This window comes from Eleginops maclovinus, chromosome 6 (genome assembly GCF_036324505.1).
Source record: "Eleginops maclovinus isolate JMC-PN-2008 ecotype Puerto Natales chromosome 6, JC_Emac_rtc_rv5, whole genome shotgun sequence".
NCBI classification, from domain to species: Eukaryota; Metazoa; Chordata; class Actinopteri; order Perciformes; family Eleginopidae; genus Eleginops; species Eleginops maclovinus.
In genome coordinates, this window is record NC_086354.1 from 9,842,858 (window position 1) to 9,865,864 (window position 23,007).

The following is a 23,007-nucleotide window of genomic DNA, read 5'->3' on the forward strand; positions in this document are numbered from 1 at the left end:
GTTATTTCATTTTAGCCTAATTTAAAAGTTACCGTAGAGAGACTATCCTAAAATGCTGACAATACATTGATATCACTGAATTGCCCATCCCTACCCCAACATAAGAGCCATTATGTAAAGAAATAAAATAGGAGACCTTGTTGTATTTTCACATTCTTCATTTTAAGAGAATAAAAAAGTCTATGAGAATAATAGGAAATCTACCAATGGTGGCTTGGAGTGAGGAAAATTTAGCAATTTCCTCTCTAATGAGATCAACTCAACTAAAGCCCCTCTTTGTTGAGGGATATTTTATTCAAGTTTTCCAGTTCCAAACTTCAGGAAATTAGGCTCTTAAAGTGACTCTCTAAACACCTGAATAGAGCAGAGCTGTCAAGGACAGCTTTGAGGCTGCATGAAAGAAAAATAAATAACTGTTGGCTACACCACTTGAATAATTTCAAGTGGTTCACAGCGAAAACGCCAGTATTATATGCATGATGTACAAGAGAGAAAGTGTTTTTGGTAACAAAAAGAGAAGTTGCAAAATAGCTTCTGAGATGAGTGCAATCTAATTTAATCAGATCAGAAACAGGAATCTACTGAAATAACCAAAAAATGAACTAAAAAAAAACAAAAGTAAAGAAGTAATTAAACATAAATACAAAGTGATTAAGATTTCACGATATAGACTTGTTGTTATTAATGGTATTTAAATGCTTACCAAAGTAGGAATATTTACTTTTCCTTCAACATGTCTACCAGAATGGCACTTGAAATATAGTGCTGTGTCTCTGCCTGGCTTCCAAAGGAGAATAAAAAGTGCCTCCTGAGGAATTAAGACTAAATAAATCTCACACAGCAGGCATTCGTCTTCCTGCAGTATTAAAGTGGAGGCAAAAAGGTCCTGCGCTCAATGCTTCTATTAAAAAAAGACAGGCCCCTTTAAGTATTCACTGCATGATGTTCACCAGCAACTCAGGATGCACAGCAGGCAAAAGTACCACTTATAAACTCTTATAAAGAAGTTATTATGTCCATGGCTCCACATTTCTATACATTTGGAAGGGTTCTAGAGCAGAATGAGAGAGAGGGTAAAGACATAATGACTATCAATCCTGTCAGGAAGTGGACGCGTAAACAATTCATCTGCATAAGGATGTCCCACCAAATCAAAAGTAAAAGCACTGAAATAATAATAGCAATAAAATAAGACATTTGTAACAGAAATACAACTATTTTTAGCATTATAAATGAATGCAGCATGTATTTTAAATTAAACCAATCAAAGCAGAAGCAAGAAGTTTGCACAGTAACTAAATACCATTTTCTTAAGATTGCTGCAAATGCTATACCTTAAGTGTGACTCAAGTAAAAAAAACTTTAATTTAAAGGTCCCCTATTATGCAAAATGCACTTTTTGCTGTCTTTTATACATAAATATGTGTCACCGGTGTGTAAGGAGACTTACAAAGTGTCAGAAAATACAACCCTCCTTCATTTCCTCCTTACCCACATCTCTAAAAATGGGGGTACAAACGAGCTGACCCAGATTTGCTGCCAATGTGACGTCATGTCAGAAATGTGGGCTGGCTTTACAATGAACTCCTGGCAACGTCCCACCACCGTGACACGTTTCAAGGTATCGTCTGTAATATACAGTCGCAAGCTGAATCCCCTCCACAGCACCTCTGTGTGTCTGTGTATTCAGCAGGATGTCTGCAGGAGGGACTTAGAGTTGTTTATATAATACATATAATGTCTCTGTTCTAGTGGTAAACACTGAGAAGTGTTTCAGAAATAATGCTTCATGTGGTTTGGAACATAATATGGCGTTTAATCACGGCAGCGTTAGCTGAGTTTCTCCGTTAGAAACTTCTCTCTTCAGAGATCATGCCCTCCAAAGGGGCGTGGCCAGTTTCAGCTCAGCTCAAATTTAAAGCGACAGTCACAGAATCAGCACTTTCGAAAACAGGGCTGAAATACAGGGATAGCGGACAGGCTAAAATCAATGATCTGTTTGGTATTTTGAGCAAAACACGTCAGAGACATGTTTTTTTTAATATATTTGGAACCTATAATATAGGCCATAAAAGAACATTTTTAAAGTTCAATATGATAATGGAATCAAAGCTATAAATGATGTTCATAACTAAAAATGAATATTTGCTTTACAAGTCAAACTTATACACATATAAACAATGTATAATGGAGAAACAATCACTTGTGTAGATAATGCTCATATAAACAATGGAATAAAATGTGCTCTTAAATTGAAAAAAGAGGCTCAAATGACAATGTGTTATGACAAAATGCAATAAATCTAACAGACTAAATTATTGTGTAAATAATGAGTGGGCATTTTATATGTCATTAAAATGTGTTTGTAATGGTATTATAAGAAATACAAATGACATCATCATCTTACTAATTCAAACTGTCGTAACATTGACGTAACAGAAAATGACTTTGGTTGAATGTGTTTGAGTCAAGGCTTTTGAATGTTTATAATCTAAGGTTAAAGGTGCTCAATAAGGGAGCGGTGAGCAAAATAGAGCTTGGGTAATGATTTGGTAGTGAAAAGAAAAGATTGCAGTACAATATCTGACAACATTGTCTTTCTTACTAGGCAACAAACAACTGTGTTAAAACAAGACACTATAAACAAGGACAACAATGGTTTGTTTACACCAGTCTAAATAATGTTCTATTATCTGTAACTTACTAGGACCTGTAGTTATTATTGACACGTTCTGATTTTCCCAGATTTCTCCTTCACAATATGTGTGATAATGTATGTTTTTGTACAATATTTGCTAAACATCTGCAAAATAAAGCGTTGTTGAGATAAGTTTTGTCTTAGCTCTACAAGCTAAAGAGGTGAAAATATGTTGGGAGAAAACTTCTCTACTTAACAGCTGGGACTGTGACACAAATATTTAACCCGAGATAATAGTTGCCCTTGTGAAACATGTGAACCTGAGAAGAAGAGACTTGTATGCTGAATATCAAACAACAACACAAAGTTCTGAAGAATAGAAAAGAGGGGGTAATGGAAAAGATCACCTACACAAATGGAAAGAGTACTAGATGAAAGATGAGTTTTAATGTTTTTCTCAATCACCAACAGATGTTACTTCTTGCCTTAATCGCAAGACAAAAGGTAAATTATCCTCCTGATAATGTGTCAGTGTGACAACATAACTATTAAATTGACTTTGATAACACAAAGTATAGAACAAAAAGTCAGCTTGAGTTGGAGTTGTACTTTTACGGATTAATGAAACTAAAATATAACCAATAGAAAACAAAACCTATTTGTTATGTTAAGATCAACTGAAATATCATTTTTCAATTTGATCCCCATTTTCAAGCAACACATAGTACGTTTTTTAGTTGCCTTATTGCATGCTTTTATCTAAATCCAGACATTTGAATTATTCAGGATTATAAAAACAACAATTCAGAAAAACAATAATTGTTACTCATTACATTGAAGGCATTCCAAGCTGGGACCTCTGCGCAAAAGCTACCATCAAACAACACTTCCTATTAAGGTAGACAAAATGTAATTCCAACTTTATGTTAGAACGCAGAGCTTCTTTGCTAGCTCCCTCCTGTTCCACCTATTTTGCTGATCCCACGCAAAAGATAGAAAATAATTGCAATACTTGACCTTGAAAAAAATGACATCTTTATCCTCTGCTCAGCAGCCCTTTATGCTGATAAGTGTGAGCTTTGTAGCCCAATTTGCTTCTATTATGGTAGCGATGGACAAGCACATGTACAGCATTAGTACAAGCTGAATAGGCTATTTTCTGACATGATTAACACCTGAGGGAGATTGTGGGCAATTAAACTTAGTGTTGTTGACACAAGAAACCTCAGTAAATGGATTTTAAGACAGCAAAACCCACAAAGGAAAGTCAAAAGTCTCTACAAGGGGGCACAAATGAGTAGCAGTGGTTGTGCTGAAGTAGAGAAATCAGGCAAAGATACTGTTACTGGGAGGTACATTTGATTCAAATCTTCTTGATTAACAGTCAAAAGTTGTCATGAAGAGTGAACCTGGAATACCAAAACCCAGGAGACCGCAGGCAACATGAACTTAGAGAAATAACTTTATATCAAGGTTCACTGCAAGTAAGGCAAAACTGAACATCGCAGAGCAAAATGTAGGATCCAGCAAAGTCTGAACTGATCCGAGGAGAGAATCAAGTGCAGGTGGAGGGGAAAATGATAATTACACAGGAGAAATACACTGGGAATGGAAAATATGCCGATTGGCTGAAAGACCTAACAAGGCTGCTACAGAGCAGGTGTGTAGATTGACAGAATTCTGGGGGGGAGGCACTGATTGGCTAGGAGGAACTAACAAGCATGATAGAGAGCAGGTGTGTAGATGGGCAAAGGAGGGACAGTACTAGAGTACAAAAAAACATGTTAGTCCAGTCAACAACGTCTGAGGGCATCATGGACACAGGGCCAGACTGTGAACAATGATATCAGGACAGAATCATTTGATGAGCTTTTATGGTGCATTGCTCTTCATGGCTTTCATTTATTTTGTCCTCATATTGTTTCCCAAATAGGCCTATATGTTGGTGTCAGAATGCTAACATCCATCATACATGGGTGAAAATATTGAATATGCAATTAAAGAAGGCAGCAGCTTTTCATGTGTTAAGAACTCAACTAAAATATGGACAGGATCAGTGAGTTCATAGAAAAATGGTTGTAATTGCAGCTGTCAGTATCACTGGGGTAAGGGTGAATTATTACCCACATGTTAAAATCAATGACCACCATAGAAATAGTTAAAAACACCCTACCTTGGCCCGAGAAATAAATGATTTCCCTATGGAGCTTAAAGTAACCTTGGTCATGTATGCAGAAGGACAATAACTCAAACAATACATTAACTTCACCTACAAATCTAGAGATCATTATCATCAAGATGTTTTATGGTCCACATCTAATTAGAAATAAATGTTGCACCTGCTCAGAAATAATAATGCAATGTAATGCTGACTGTGCCTGCATGCTTGAGGCCTATATCTTCACTCCTTTTGCCATTGCTTTCTGCCATTTGGCAACTTTGGTACATTGTGTTGCTTTAGAAGTTACGCTAGAGTCCATTAAATGTGCTCACATATAGAGTGAAGAGAGGCACTTGGGCATCTTCAGCAAAAAAGGAAAGAGTCATTATCTTATTTGCCTCCTCTTCGGAAGTTGTCCGCTGAGGAACACAATAGCTCTGCCTGTGCATATTTTATGACAAAGATGAAAATTGTTGACTGGAAACACCAACAACAGCTACTCAAAACTGCATAGAGCAGATCTAATTGCATGCTTAGGCAGCCTCATTCTCATTCTTATGCAGCTGGCTTCGGAGAATACTAACCTGTACCTGGAAGCACTGACATTTTACAAGTGGTGAGTGCATCCAAGTGTGTTCATTAGGAAGAATTTGTTTTACTTTCATATACCAAGCTCATAGGAGAGATACAACAACTATAACAATAATTATAGATAAATTGTAGGGATTTTTGTTTCTCTTGTATTACTGTCTAGTCGTCAAAATAAATAATTGAAGTATTGGGTTTGCTAGCTTAGAAAGAATACAGCAGACCAAGGGTGTGTCTGAACTCTCCCAGATGCAGTCAATGGAAGAGACAGATTTAAAAACAAGACTCTGACATGTTCATATTGCAAAAGTAAGACAAGTCATGGAAGACAACAAGAACCTGGAGCCTCTGGCTCATTTACAACTTACTGGGGTGCTGTAAAAGACAGGATATTTGGCATTTCAACATACTTCCTACAAAGATCATTGAATACCTATACCAAATGTGACCAGAACCCTTGATTACTACTTTCAAGGCCCAGTATTCAAACTGTACCACAATAATTGTATTCTAATCCGTTAACAGTCCAAAAAAGCTTGCGTGAGTCATTCACAATAATGAATAAAGCTGCGCTAACAAATTTGCTAGCTAGCCTGACTTTGCTGGCATGATATTGGTCATCAAGACACATCAATGTGTTGGCATTGGTGCTAAAAGTGAACGCTTACATGGCCCATACAAGCAAATATGGTGCCCTTTAAATGCTGGGTAGCAACTATGCCTTAAATGTAGTTTTAATTTATATCCAGTGGTGACCCGCCAACATTTGCAGGACTTTAGATAACACTTTGGAAAAACAATGCTTAAACAAAGGGGTTCCATCTGAGTGGGTATTCTGCTTTATAACTATGACAACTCTACACTTTGTCTGCATTTTTCCAAGAGACAACAGTTATTACATGCAGGTCCAAAAGAGTTCAGGAGATTTTACATGAGAGGATATTCATGTTTGAAAACATGTGTTTGAGTAAATCACAGTCTGACTCCAATAATACTTTGAGGGAAACGTGAAGGAATTGAAATGTATAGCAGGGTGCCCAGTAAAATAACACCGTTCACATTTCAAAGGAACTACTTGGACAGAGTTATTAGGAGTATTTGATTTGCCAAAGCTGCACATTGCAAAAAGACCTTGCAAGGCTATTTTTTATGATAACCCCTGCTTTTCCAATACAGCTACCATGTTGAATTGAACAAGGAGGGTTTTTTGTTTGGATTCCGACAAACTTTGAAGTTTGAGAATTTCATCACTTTGGGTCTGAGGACTACAGACTACTTGGCAAGGTTAGCATCACTGTGTTTTTCGCATTTCACTAAAAACCTTGTTAAGGTTTTCTGAGCAGTGAAGTTTTTGCTTTAAATTCCAACAACTCTTGGAGCAGTCTGTGGTGCCTAGTCCCCCTTTTCTGTTAGGTGTTTTGGGCATCCACTCTGTGTTTTCACTCTCTATTATTGAAAAAATGGCTTGCTTGAATGTTTTTTTTTCTCCTCTCTGTTTCTATGATTTCACAGCCTCAAAAGTCATTGTGGATGTAGGTGAGCAATAAAACAGTCAAGGTTAGAAAGTAGACAGAATAAATGTGTTTCCTCTATATAAAGAAACCAGAATGTCATAGAGTCATGTTGGGTTTCCCACAGTCATCAGTGAAATGTAATTAAAATGGATGTTTCATCAAACAAATTCATGTAGTGAGCTATGACACACAGATGAACCCCTAACTCATGCACCTGTGTTGCAGCTTCACTTCCTGACAGTCTGAATTACTGTGCACAAGGTACTTTTAGTTGTGAAAGATAACATTTATTTCTGGAGATTCTCGTCAGTAACTAACGCCGCAGATTTCTTTTTTTAAATTGGGCTGAGAATAAAGTGTCTGTGCTGCCAAGTGGGAGGAAAATGAATTATGGTCCGAGGTCAACTGAACATTTGAAAAAATGCCATTTTGAAAATGTCGCTCCCTTTTTCTCTTGTTTATCATAAAGGGATATTGTATCTCCGCTTCACAAACTGAACAAGCTTCTCTATTTTGTTCCTTGTATATCTTTAATGCTCTGATTTATAGAACAACTCCTACACTATCACAGCTTGGTGAGGGAGAGATGAACATGAGGAGAGATGGAACTTTGTAATGATGGCAGTTGTGAGTATGAATAAATCAAAAACAACAATAACTTCAGATTGATATCAGTCTTTATGGTATGGATAATGGAAATAAATATGGTTTGATTTATGTGAGCAAAAAGACACAGATGCATATGTAGATGAATCACATTCACACCACAATCACACTTTACATTTCTATTCAAATCAATGTTCAACGGGGATTTGTCATTCAGGATAACATGGATTATACCACTACGTTTATCCTTGGTGTCCTGCAAAGATGTGTCATGAAATAATTGTATTGTATATCTGTATAATAAATAACTTTGTCCAATAAGTTATAAATGTCTCATGGTCCTTGGGAGTTTTCCAAAGGGCAATCATGGTGTTGTCAATGATTAAACCTGCACGGTGGCATTCAGTGACTCTCCATGATTTCTCTCCTGCTATGGAGCTGTGACAGATAAACATTTGTAGATAAAACATATGTGCAACTGGGCATCGATCACAACGCTGCTGAGGTTGAACATCTAATACGTTCACTTCATGCCTCATTTTTGTTGAAATATTTTCACACTGGCAAAAAATCCTGTGCCACATTTTTTATAGATTTTCATTGATTCTATGCCTATAAAAAAAATATAACTGTGAATTAAACATCTCAGTATCCTCCTGTTCTCCTTCTGTGTTGCTGTGCACTAAAAAGAATGATTTATATATTTTCAATTAAAAACAGATTAATGGTCGGTTTTGAATTCTTGTTCCAATTTGTTACCAAATCCTTAGTCTCTGTGAATTCAGTACTCTTGTCTGTACACTGTGGAATTGTGTGTTGTCCCGTCATTTAAATAATGTAGTAAAGTACTGAGTATGCAGGACTAACAGTTGATTTAGTTTTAAGAACCTCATCAAATGTTGCAATCAGTACATATGGACCAATGAAATAACATCTACTGTACCTGCCAATTAACAACAATGTAAACTCTAAGATATAATGTAGAACAACATCTACGGGCAGCTTCTACTGTCTCAGATCAGAAACAGTTATATGTTTTTTTGAAAAATATTACTATTGCAAATGTTCTCAGTTTAAAGGTTAGGAGAAGTCTGAGTTACATTTGCATTAAAGGGCCAGTGTGTAGTACATGAAGGGATCAATCATAACTATGTTTTCATTAGTGTATAATCACCTTTATTAAAGAATTGTGATTCACTGAGTTAGTCCTTCATATTTACACGAGGAGCAGGTCCCGCCGTTTTTCTACAGTGGTTCAGAAATCGAACGCTCTCTCCCTTTAAAAACTTAATTTTTTATCTAAGTTTGCATTGTTATTTTTCTCATAGAATAAAGCGGTTTGAAAAGGATTATTAAATACAATAATTTGAGCTTAAAGTTACTGTGCCTAGGCTTTCACCAGACAGCCACAGCCTCTACAGTACACCAGATCTAAAAATGCAATGCCTTCTGTGCTGTTGGTACTGGGAAGACTCATTTGGAGAAATGTTGATATTTTTGGTTTTATTTTCTGTGAAAGGATAGATCTATTAGAGAGAGTGACTCACCACGGGTGTTGCTGGAGAGACGCTTGCGTTGGCTGGTGGAGGTGTTGTGCGGGAGCAGCGTGTTCTGCTGGTGATTGCTGTCGATGGGACTCGTGGCAATGATGTTGTCCTTGTATTTGTTCATTAGGGCCAGCTTGGTGTTGTCGCTCACTGTGGAGAAGTGGGATATTATTGCAAACAAGGTAGAGCCACAAACTGAAAGCTTTCTCGCTGAAGGTTGGCACATGGAAATAACATTTTCTTCTTGGGTGGATGACAAAGTATTTAAACCTTAGCAAAGCGAGAACTGATGATAGTAAGAAAACATATTAAACATGTTGTTTACTGGGGGAAAAGTCAAACAGCAAAACTAAAGAGTGACAAAAGCTTGCATGAAATAAATAGTCATACAGAGAATATACACATTTAAGTCTTAAAGGATAAAATAATCTATTTTGTCGAATGTGAAGATGGTAGATCTTGGTAAACCTAAAACAAATATGTATATATTACATTATACTTTGGTTGTCTAAAATATCTGTTCCACTTTTATGTTTATTTATGGAATTGTCGTCATAGGATGACCGGATGTTTTAAGAATAAAAATCAAAATAACCCAACTTTAAAATACCCAGAACATAATAAACTTCATCTATATTGATTGAATAAGTGTTGATGTATTTTCCTTAGCATGAATGCATAGTTCTGTAAAAAAACTAAAGACAAACTTTTATACATTTAAACTACAAATGTATCCTATACGTTGAAGGAATACATATTTTGAAAGTGCCAACAGGCATGACACATGAGTGATGAGACTATATAAATACTTAGTTTATTTAGTTTATGTATTTAGAAGACAAAAGGTCAAGACAGCCAAAAAATATGTACAGAAATATTTGTTATCTTAATCCATATTCTGGGGATATTTATTCTCTTCAATATTCCATGCCTTGCCTGCGGTCTGTATTTTCAATTTCTCTGGTTCATTACCCTAACCATCCTAAATGCATAATGCACAGGATTCCTCCATCATCTCTGGGGTTGAGCTGTTCAGATTTTATAAGAACACTGTGTGGGAGCGCCGTCACCACAACAGATCTCTTGATGAATTTGAACGTGCTGCAAATTGAAATTCAGCAGGTTTCATCAAACCTGCTTTTTCCTTCATCCAGCAATTCTCATGGGAATGGTGCTCAACTCCAAAATATTCTAGAATTATTTCTTGGCATGCATGTAAGCCTTTTGATTATTTCAAGTGGAAGAAATAAACTCTTTTGAAAGAATGCTTGCAGTTTCATATTTACATCTGGAGTAATGCTACATATGTCACACTACTAATGTTCCAAAACTGATCACAAACAAGTGCTTCATTTCCATCTGCTGACACTTTTAAAAACAAAAAAGGATTTTACCTTACCGTATGATGACTTTATGTTTGTGAAACTCAAATTTCACTCTATGAGTTTGCCTGCATTTACTGAGATGATTGCAAGTGAGAAAATAACCTATTATGGCCTTTAATTAAACATCCAATTACATTTTTGTCCAACACTTATTATCTGCATTTTGCAACTGTGTTCAAGTACTTATATTGTTACCGGTTAGAAAACCAATTTAAAAAATCACATGTTATCTTTGAAAATGTAAACATTTTGGCAAGTGTAAGCTTTTCCTGCATAACCTTGGAAGTATTACATAAATGAATATAGTGATGTATTAGTTAATGAAAAAACACCTTGTATCCCAACCTAATACATGACAGTACATCATTCAGCAACATTTCTGTCTACATAACTCAGACAAACAAAATATGAGAAAATAAACCTCTGCATGTTCAGTGAGGAACTTGTTAGTAGAGCACACACGAGTTGTGTGTACACGATTGCCATATCCTCTTAACCTACTTTTAATATAACATATTGGCATGATGACATTATATGAGACACTATAAGAAAAGGGAAAAAATGTTTTGAAAATCAAATCTTAAGTCTATAAAAAAAAAGAAATCTGACCAGAAAGCAGGTGTAACAGTAAAAAGGGAAAAATAAATAAATAAATAAAACATATATATAAAAGACTTAACCACCTAAAAGTTAAAGAGGACATATTATGCTAATTTTGATATGTGTATTTTGTACACTGCCTGTGCTGCAGCACCTATTTTCACCCTGTCTGAAACCAGAGCCAATTCTGCTCTGATTGGTTAGGTGGTCAGCGCTGTTGTCAACCGCTTAAAGATGTCCCACCCCTGAGCCTAACACATACAATTTGTTGGAGCAATAGCTGATAGAAGGATGAGTGCTACATAATAATGTCCCTATGTTAAAGAAGTAACAAAAATGATTCCAATCGAGGCGTTTCAGGCAGGCCATTTGACAGTGGGTTGATTGTAGTGAGTTTTTTTATTAAAAACAGCTGCTTCTGTGAGTGTGTCCCTACAAGTGACCCCTTCCAAAGAACGTCTAGCCTACTTGATGTATTGCTAATAAGAAAGGTGATGATAAGTGGTGCTTTAAATGAGTTTGTTGTTTTTAAACCTGTCTGTTATTGCTTCAGTTAACCTACCAGGTGTGAGGTCCATATTATTCTTGTCATTACAGCCTTGGAGGGAGTCCAGGGTACGGGTGACTTGGCTGGCATACTCCTCGCCGCCATTCATACACTCCCGCTGCAGATGGTGACGCAGGTCGGTAATGTCATATTCATACCTGGGGATGAGGAAGAGAAATCACGCTATAGTATGTCGACTCAACTAAATAAGACTTCACAAGCGACTAACAGCTTGATGAAGCAATACAAATTTCAAGGAGTGACATGATGTTCTGATAATAGGTATTTATATAATCTGAAGCCTCTAAACTCAATGCAAACTACTGCAATTAACAGTGAGCTGGTTAAATTATATCAGCTGGCCTTAAGTAGTGAATTTAAAACAGTTCCAAACTCTTGTTACCAGTCTAATATGCGGAATGAAAAACCTATCCACAACACATTCAAACATTATCAATTTTACTAACACAATCTGTTTATTTACAACTACTGCAGAAGCATATTTTTGGAGTGTAACCATTTCAGAATGCGTCCAACGCCCCCCCTTCACCATCCCTGCTTGTACCCATCCAAAATCGGTGTCTCCCGGATACTGAGGGTACCGCTGGAGTTCGGCCCCTGACCCCGGGAGTTCCTCAAGCTCTCGCGGGCCTGGCCTCCCATCAGCACTGAGGGGATGTAGTGGATCTCATTAGCCGCCTCAGCACTGGCACTCTTCTGGGGCTGAGGGATGCGGCGACGCTTGCACCAGCGCCGGCGGGTGTAGAGGATCAGAACGAGGCACAGGATGGACAGCAGAAGGGCGATCATCCCGCCCTAAAGGGAGGAGGGTAGCATTTAGAGCAGAGACAGACACAAAAGGGAAAAAAAGAGGGAAAAGAGCAGAGAAAGAAAAGGAAGTCAAAGGGGAGAACAGATCCAGAGAATCTTGCCAAGTCGAATATGGATCAAAGTCAAAGCTGTAATGCCAACGGCACATTTTTAAAAAAAGGTTAGGGATGCAATTTAGTGAATTAAACCTTCAGTGTTTTTGAATGACAGCAGCTGCTGAAGGGTCCTTTCACCTTGAAACTAAGTACAGTTAAGTTCAGAACACTGATCTAGACTGATTCTTAATAATTTAATTTCCATGTGGAATAAGGGCAAGGGTCGGCCGTTATAACCATATCCCTATTGAAAGTACTTAGGTCAATGGAGCAGTTTGTAACATTGTTATTAATGTCTTTACTTTCTTGCCAAATGTAAGACAACAAGGTCAACACCACCCTCAAGTCTGTGGGACAAATAATGTGTGTAGCTAAAGCCAGCAACTAATTAGCTTAGCTTAGCAACAAAGTAGTAAACAGGGTTATGAACTGCACTATTTCTTAAACAGTTGCAGTAACTTTCAGAAATCTCCACTGGTTGTCGACAGGAAATGGCAAGGAGGGATCAAAGAGAGCTCAGCCTGTGAGTCTGTCTACACTCACAATTTTGTTGTTTTGGCTATCACTACAGTTTACGATAAAATTGTACTTATCAATGTAAATGTTGCTAACTTCAAACACAGATTGATACAATGACACAAGCAGTCATGAAGGTTGAAAACGGTTAACTTTTAAACATAAAACTGAATAAATGTGTCTTTAATCTCTGATTGATGATTAAAGTGGTAATTTTAATGTTAAACTTTGTTGTTGTTCCAAAATAAGTTCAAAAAGACCTTGACGTTAGACCGTTGTCTTTCTGTCCTAAGAAAAAAGTCGGAGGGAAAACAGATATGCTCACAGCCTGTGAAAATATGTGAAAAGTCTCTTGTGACTTTGAATATCAGCTCATACGCAGGGAGCACTGATACCAGATGACTGGGTCAGGTCACATGACCACGTTGATTTCCCTCATTTTAACTCTGATTTAAATGACTTATGAGCCTGTTTCCGGAGAGGAGTGATGCTGCAGCATCAACACTAGAACCTGCGGGTGTTAAGACGGGCGTGGGAACAAGATGGACAGATGAAGGGCGTCGAGCCTGCCCTGAGGACAGGTTAGCAGCGGGGACAGAGACAGAATCATACAGAAACCGGAGAGGAAATGAGACAGCGAGAAGGGAGAGTCAAAGGGGGAGCGGGAAAGGCGAGAACAGTGTCAGGGAATGTTGCCAAGAAGCAGGATATGGATCAAAGTCAAGGCAAGTTTAAAGCACACAGCCTGTGGAAGACAGCAATTGTCAGTTTGAATATCAGACCATATCTCTCCTTTGAAATAAAGAAACAGAGAGCAGTTTATTGGGCAGTTTTACTCTACTTTTTATTTTTATCTTACCCCATTATTTGCATTTTTAAGGTAACTCAAAGTAATATTTTAGAGAAAGTGACAGCAAAGATAAGATAACAAGTGGACATGAATGTAACTTGGACTCGTAATGTTACAAGTACAGTATGCACAATTTACTACCTCGCCGTGCTTAATCTGATGCTACCCAGCTGGGAACTCAAAATCAGATACGCTGGGCAATTTGGAAAATGTCAAAAAGAGTTATGAAAATGTCACAGTGACAGCACAAAGCGAGAGAGCACATCAGCAATTTGCCACCGGAGAAGGATTTTAAAAGAAACAGTGAGTGGCTCTCAGTCCGAAAATCACACTGTCATTTAAAGACAGAAATATAAATGTATAAGTGTTTATGTCTTTCCTGCCTCTAATACAAAGTATTAACCCTTTTTATGTGATTTGAAAGGAACAGGGCAAAATGATTATGGGGAAAAAAGAAGTTGCCAATTGATTTTAAGCAATGGTATACGCAAAACAACAGTATAATAACCAATGATAGTGGAAACTGATTTAAACACAAGTTAAACACTTACAATTACAATGGGCAGTTATGGGCAGATAGTCACAAATGAAAATTGATTTTAATCAGTCATTTACAGAAATATAAAATCACTTTTCAAAGATATTAGGAATTCTGAGGCTGAGTAGAAAAAACTGGGTTGCTCATATTAATTTAAATTGGCAAAAGTGGAGGCTTATTAGCATAAATTGTTTGCTCAATCTGCATAGTCAAGGACATTAACCAATGACACCATTTTGCGGACCTACTTCTGCACTAAATCTGCATGCACAGTGGTCAAAAAGGAGAGCAGAGTAATTTGGTTTGTAGTGATTAGATTTTCAGCACTTTGAAAGTCACTGATGAATTTCCCCATGCAAATGAAATAGTGACTGTACACTACTACAAAAGTATGCTATCTACAGGACTTTGGGCTCTATCTATTATCAATTGGTCTTCAATCATCAACAATGAAGGTTAGCTTAATCAAGGATGTGTTAAGTTAATACCTAAAGATGCACCTAACTATTTGTTTGTATTAGCAATAGATCACATGTACGAGCTCGTAGTCACACTGTTCACCTGACCTCAATCTCATTTCTATTTGATACATACAGCTATGTCTTCTGCAAAAATAAATAAAACTGATATCTTGCTGTAGACTTACTCCAAATGGAAGATAGCAAAAGTGAGCTAGCTTGTGATCGAAAAAATAACTAGACGGAAGTGAAAGTACTCGAGAATTTTGTCCTAGGTTAGTAGGGACTTAAACAAAGTTGAACAGAGGGGAAATATTGATTGATTGTCAGAAAAAGGATGGATACAAACATATCAAGCAGAAACTGAACAAAATTAGGTAGCAATTGATACTTTGATAACTCGTGAGGGACATAAACTTAAGAAGCAAAGAAAAAGAAAAAATCTATCTTGAACCTTTTACTAGATATGATGATCAAGAGAGGCTGCTAAAATATGTTTTTGCACAATCACTTTATTATCATTTCAAAGTTAATTATGAGACCAAGTTAACTTTTTACCCCAAAGTCATTTTGACAAAGACAACATCCTCCCGTTTGTTGTATATTTCATTCTTTGACACCGCCACAAACAATGGAAATCCAGGTATTAATGTCACTGGCTGTCACCTAAGATGTATTGTCGTATATTTGACTCCCATTTACTGTCGATTAAAGAGGGATTCAAAGCATGCATCCACACTTGCAGGGTTGCAGTTACTTGTGAGTGAAACATAATGCTCCCTGTGTAGTCATCTGTATTGATTAAAAGTGAGACAAAGAAAGGGAAGTGTGTCTGAAAAGCATCCGTCGTCGACAGCCAAGGGGAAAGAGAGAGGGATGCTGAAGCACTAATCTGTCTGGCGGGGTGGGAGTGGCAATGGATGTGGATGTAGGGGTATCACAGAGGTGGATGGATCTCTTGACTTTAATACAGTTTAGTTTGTAAAATCAGGCGTTAAATTGCTTTTATGTTCCACTTACACAACAAGGTGTTCTTATCTACTTACTTTAGCTTTTTCTTATGACACATTTTTTAAATATTTGTTGTATATATTATACACAGTATGTTTGTGTCAGAGTGTAGGTAGAAATGGTTGTCTCGTAACATAAATAAAATAGTTATAATGCATGTTTCTACCAAAGAGAGAGACCCTATTATACTTTTTTGGGTTTCCCTTTTCTGAAGTGTGTTATGTAGGTTTTTGTGCATGTAAATGGTTTGCTTAGGCTAAAAACCCAAAAGCTCTCCAAACACTCCTAACCCTAACCCTGCATTGGACTACTTTGATTACTTCCTGAACATAATGACATCACTATGTAAATATCAAGCTTCTATTGGCTAGTGCCCCCCCAACACTATTACATGTTAGCTTAAGGAACGGTACATCTCTAGCAGTTGACCAGTCACAACGAAGCTGGCCAGCTAAGCAATCACAGAGGACTAGGGTGAAAACAGGTGCTGTAATACAGGCAGTATGAGAAAAATAAAGCACTTTTTTTAACATTAAAGCATGTAACACATCACAGTAGAGGCACAAAACACAAATATGAACCTGAAAATTAGCATAATATGGCCCCTTATATATAAAATGCCTTTGTTGTGTATTTTTTTGGATACTAATCTTGTAAAATGTACTGCATACTTAAGGAATATTCAAATGTAATAACTAAGCACAACTATTAAAGTGTATATTTAATTTTAAGCAGCACCATTGTTTCATTCATTCCTACCTTGACTAGAACAAGATGTCAAATGTCAAGTACTTCAAATGGTTCTCAATCAAATCTTCCTCAGTGACAAATGTAATTCAAACCCATCAACCTGCATTAGCGGTGATGCGTGGAGGGGGCTAATAGAGAGCAAATGGAAAAAACTGTTTAATGTCAGGCATTACTTGGAATCAAAGTGAGGACTAAGTGGACTTTGTCCTCTTATAGAGCCAATAAAACCAAACCACACATCGGAGCATGCCAGCGCTCCAGACCCATAATCCACTTACTAACGGATGAGGATGATGTTATAATGGCACTGGTGCTTCTTATGACTAACACTCCTGTCATGTAAGTCCTGAATGGAAGAGAGAAGACATGGCCTTTCTCAGTGGGACAGATCAGGCATGGTATCAGAGCTGAGCTATCAATCTGTCACTTAGTCTCAGGATGTGAGGCATTTGGAGGCAGCGAGGCAGAAAGATTGGGACTATCTGACAGCTACAAAATAGCAAAAGGAAGTTTCTGGATTCGAGTATAATCATGTTTATCATAGCCTAAGGGTCGATGATTAGATTTGATAGGAAGTTAAAATTGTAATGATAGTAATTGACAGTTTTGATGTATGGAATTTCCTCATGCATTTCTTATCGCGTTAACATCGGAAGCCAGGGTCAATGCTGTCTAAGACCTATATTAAATACTTGCAAGGAAATAAAAGGAATCTTCACGATTATTAGCGATATACTTTATGATGTAGATCAGATTTTGACATTGGACAGATGTGAAAGTCACAACCCCATTTCCCAAACGTCACACAAGGGTTTCTTCACCGGAAAATTAGTATTAATGACGGAACAGGTTTGAATCATTTGATTCAATTTGGTTTGTTTCATAAAAGCTAATAAGGCATGAAGCCATGAAAGTGCTTGATCCTGTGTGGTGAGAATACATTAATTTAAAACCATGTAAACACTTATTCTCCTGAAAATGTAAATGCTGTTTGGTGTTTTAAAAAGCTGAAAACACATTAGCTCTTTACAAGTCTTTCTTAATGTAGTTCATCCATACAGGGTTATGCTGCCTTTCAAGCTCTATGTAGAATTTTTCTATGAGATTATCGTTTAGCAGCTCTTATATTATTCTGATGGCATATAGTGTTGCAATAAAACAGCCCAGGAGGCAGACTATGTGAAGTCATTTACCCGCAGAGCTGGAACAAACTTCTACTTCGGCACTTATGCAAGGATGCATGGGTGAAGTTCAGGGACGTTCATATCCTAGAGGGATGGTAATGACGGTTGGTTTTCTTAACCATAACGATCTTTTTCGCAGACAAGACCTTTGAATATACTGCACTGTATGTTCCGAGAAGTATATTTTTTGCATCAGCATACCATTGTTGGTTCTGTGGTGAGTGGACAGTAATGATGTGTGTAATTGTGCTATCGTCTTTTGTGATACTTTCTCTGGGGGACACCACAGTTTAAAGCGTTCCATCTACGCACTATATATATATATATATATATATATATTATTTCTGCTTTCGTTAACGTTCGATAGGATCAGTTTTAACCCATCGTAGTCTGTAGTTTCTAAGGCTGTATCAATTTGTAATTTTGGTCGCATCCAGAAAACACACTATTGAGATTGAGTCTGCATGACCTTTCTATGGTTAAAACCAACAAATGTTAAGCTAGCCAGCACAAATAAAATTAGCGCTAGCTCCAAATTATGACATGTAACAAACAGTTGATGAAACAAACCAGAAATGTTGTGTACCATTGCAACCCTAACAGTAAGACAAAACCACAGTCCTAATAAAATGCAGCTGTAATGCCACATAACATTAGATATATCTTAGTTTTAACACGTAGTTCATCCGTCTGCCATGTGAAGCACTGGCAACATTTAAATGCATTGAGTCACCCAGCTATTGGCCATACTGATATAAAGGTCTTAAAAGAGATTGAGTGTCCCAGGTGTAATGAATAGACCAGTGAACAAAATATCCCTGGTAACTTGTGATAGTCTGTTCACAACTTGACAGAAAAATGTCTGAAAAGCTTGGTCCCTGGGTGATTTCTCATTCTAACACTGACCATAAGAAGGGTACTTCTACAGGGAAGGAAATAATGATCCTATAGTTGTATTAGTGGGAATCGTGTTGCTGCCATGTTTTTGCTGACATCAAATGTACCTGAAATACTGAAGGCGTGTTGAAGATCAAACGCAGGGAGATCTTACCAGGTCTGAATTATTTAAGCAGGCTTTGCATCTCAGCCAGGTTATCGATGATAACTATATTATTATTATAGTTCTAAAAATCTGAAACCGCAAATTGCCATGAAAAATAGCAAAAGGATAGAAAGGTGAAAACCTGTAAGTCTAAAAAGGGTCAGAAGACAGATGGCTTGTCAATTAATAAATGTCAAAGCCATAAATACATTACAATATATCATAATTTCCAACATTGCATTTCAAATAGAATTTTGATTTACAACGCCACTAATCGCACTGAATGATAGAAGAAAATAAGGACAGTAAATCGGGGCCACTTAACACAATTCCTTCAGGGATTAAGTAAACAACATTTCCTTAGGGAATAAGACAATAGTAGTGTGCTGACGTGTGCTGTGTTTATTTTATGTTTGTGTAATGCGGGTGTGTGTTTGTGTGCAGTCTGGAGGGAAGTCTATAGGTCGTAAGGACAGCAGAAATCTTCCCTTGTTGTTCGGAGTTTGATTCTCTATGTTTAATGCACTTATTGGAAGTCACTTTGAATAAAAGTGTATGCTAAATGAAATGTAATGTAATGTAATATAAAAAAGGTGAGGTGGCGGAAAGAAAAAAACAGACGAAACAAGGGATAATACAAATACACAACATACAATGGAGGCAAAGCAAGTGTCTATGGTCACATGGCATTATCTTTGAAAATTCTGACCTTTGAAATTACAGGTTTGTTACAAGGCTGATTACTAAAGGCAACAGTGCAAATAGTGCAAACGTATATAATTGATATCCCCTTAAACGTTTCTAGTGATACAGGGAATATTTAACAAATATTTTTAGAGGGATTTGCAGAAGAAGTATATATTTAAATCAATACTGGACAACTGAAACGAGTACAATAGGTCCTGATGCTGAACCCCGGCCCCATGTGGCTTACATATATTTGTGTAATTTCAAGAATTTCTTTCTGTTGAAATACCCACGTCTCACAGCCCTTGTAACCCGCGGCATCTGTTGCTTTTGTTCATCGTGAACAGCACTCAAGGTTTTCAAATGGTTTCTAATAATATTTGTATTGTGTCCTGCCTGTATCGATTTGTTACAGCAGGAAGGATCTCGGACTAAAACAGCCTATGGAGCAATAAAAATACTAATGTACACAGCGGCAAACAGTCTGCTTTTGTCATGACCGAAGTCTCTCTGCTGCCAAAATGTTTTATTCCTCAAATGTTAAAAAGACATACAGCCTGAAATAATTACAAGTTTCATGTTTGCTAAACAGTTTCATATGTGTTGATTATTTATTGATTTCAGCCTTCACAAGTGATTTGCATTAATTATTAACACCAATTCTCCTTTTTATTGTATAATATACCCTATATGTCCATAAATGTTACTTTATTGTACAGTTAGCCTGTTTCTGCATGTGTATGTGTATTTGTTCATCATATATTGAATATCATCGGGCTGAATGTTCAACCAGTAATAGCGACTATTGTTCCCAAAGTATCAGCGGCACAAATCCAAAACTCATTTATAAGCTTGTTCAGGTGAGACTAATCTATTTGGTGGCAGGGAATGGGAAGTAGCTATTCACGTCCCTACAAATTCTCAGAAAATTAGAAATATGCAGAAGAATGCAAAGGAAATAATAGCTTGGAAGTTCAGTGTGAAACCCAATGATATTCAATTGCTGCTAGTGGAAGGAATTGTGACAATTATTGAGTCTTTGGGATAAGATGTTCCGTTTCATCTGGACACGAGGAACAGAAGGGCATGTACATTTGAAAGGAGCTGGAATTATATGACAGGTGTAGGATCATTGAACAGGGACTGCTAATTATTCTGTTTATCATCTGTTAATCATGTTAACACGCAGTTAGGAAGGGCAGAAGTGAGGCAGACTTTGTGTCATAAGGTGACAGAAAAAAGAATATGACTTTTTTTATTCTGTATTGATTATCAGGCACCTATTGTAGCAGCTAGAAATGTAAAAAAATAAACATGACAGGAGAAACATTTGCACTGGCATAGCCTACGCTGCCTCTGCTTGAAGCCTTTCAAAGTGATTTGTTTTTCTTTAATATAAAGCCAGTGCAATGTCCTGTACATTTTTAAAGGAAAAATAAAACATCCACACAGCACATTAACATTTCTGCTACCGTGAAAGTCAGATTTTCTGAAAGCACGCCATTTGCTTTAAAAGACAACGACCCTCGCTTAAATCCCAACACAGAGGAAATGATTTGATGCTGACGCAATAATAAGTCGTGCTGACTTTCCCCACGGGCTCACTGAGACACAGCGTGATGTGCAACACAGACACAAGAGCTGAAGAAACACAGTCATAGAAAAATGTTCTGGTGCATCGTTGACATCATGGCTTGTTAGTTTGGTCCAACTGTTATTTTCAGTAGACTCTGACGGCCCATTAGAGCTCCATACTGTAGTGTACATGTGGAAATACATGAAAGATTGGACTGTGGTGGCACAGGGAAGCAATTTAGTTAGCTTGGCTGAAAAAAAAGCTTAGTGAAGGTTTAAAGCTGCATTACTATACAACCCTGCAGGCTGTGAAAAAAACAGTAGGCACACAGCATTCAAAGTATCACTTATCAACTTTTAAAGCTATTTTTTACTCCAAAGAAAAATGTCTTGCACTATAGCTGAAAAAACAGTCCAGGTTGAGAAGACAAGACATGGCCCTGCTAAGCATGTTGAGTAAAGAGTGTAGCAACATTTCCTATACAGTAAGTAGGAAGGATACAAGATGGTGACCTCTTCCAACACAGCTAGCAACTTAGCTACATCTGTGAGTAATATTGATATGAAACTGGTCACCAAATAAAAAGGAAAAAATGTGAAGTGCTCCTAGAAACTGCTAATGCTTTAATTAAATTAAATGCTGACTACTCTGATAGACTTTAAATCAATCATGTATTAAGGAACACACAATTACGATTGATGGAATTTGCTTTCCGTACAGCAGAGTAGTGTCCGTCCATTTAAATGCAGACAAATACCATCTTCACAAAAGACACCTAACTTACACAACAGAAATAATTCACATATTGCCAAATTGAGTAATATTTAAACTATTGATGCCAAGGTTTTAAGAAACCCATCATTTGATTCATGTTAATAAAGACAAGAGGATCTGTGTAGATTTAATTGAATTTGCTCTGCTTAAGGCCAGGTGCTGTGTTGTCTCTGTCAGAGATTCAGCAGGACAACAACAGGGCCATACACTGGTGTGTGGGCCTCCCTCACAGCCCATGGGGAAGCTATGGATTGGTGTGTCTCGGTCGGGAGGCTTTTGAGAAAACACACCATGTTGTGATGCTCAGAGAGCGGCTCTGGAGGCCGGGATTCTGCCAGGGCTGCTGCTTTACAAGTGGTCAGGGCCGCATTGATTTAAGGTTTATACGATCAATACTATCAACACGGGTTTTAGGAGGGTCACGACATGAATATCAATATCCCACGAGCCATGCTGGGTCACAATGATCATCTTCCCATAAACTGAATGGTGTTTGTTATTGGTTTGTTTGTGTGACGCCCTTTCCCGTTATTAATTCGGATTTGTTTTTAAAGATCACCGAAAAATGATCACACTTGTGAACTGTCCATCAGTGGCTCAGGGGCTTGGACTGGGAATCTTAGGTTCAAGTCCCCGAACAGACTTGAAATATGGAAAGTGGACTGCTACTTGGAGAGGTCCCAGTTCACCTCCTATGTCCTACTGTGGTACCCTTGAGCAAGGCACCGGACACCTCCAATCCCCCCTCCCCATTGCTCCCCGGGCGCTGCACAATAGCTGCCCACTGCTCCTAGTACTAGGATGGGTTAAATGCAGAGGACCAATTTCACTGTGTGTGCTCTGCTGTGTGCATGTATGTGACAAATAAAGAGGGTTTCATCCTCCGATTCTAACTGAACTGAGGTAAAACTCTAAGTGCTATAAACTGTAAACAGTGAAACTGAATGTAATGCATTTTTATTCACATTCAGTCTCAGTAACATAATGTTAAACAGAGATATTAGAAAGGAAAGGCATCCTTGTGTTAAGATGGCCGATTAAGCAAGTCATGAAATAAAGCATGTTCCTATCATGTTAAACTGTACATCTGATTTGAATTTCTTCCAACA

At 37.5% G+C, this 23,007-nt stretch overlaps 1 protein-coding gene across 2 annotated transcripts in view; it reads right to left on the bottom strand.

Annotated features, from left to right (window-relative positions):
* The window catches only part of astn1 (astrotactin 1), a 337,331-nt gene that overhangs the window by 242,529 nt on the left and 71,795 nt on the right, over positions 1-23,007 (bottom strand). For both annotated transcript variants that reach the window (XM_063885659.1, XM_063885658.1), the window contains exons 3-5: positions 12,152-12,402; positions 11,602-11,744; positions 9,055-9,204 (exon numbers count right to left, since the gene is read on the bottom strand). In XM_063885659.1, coding sequence (XP_063741729.1) covers positions 9,055-9,204; positions 11,602-11,744; positions 12,152-12,402 — 544 coding nt within the window. The remainder of the gene's footprint in view (positions 1-9,054; positions 9,205-11,601; positions 11,745-12,151; positions 12,403-23,007) is intronic.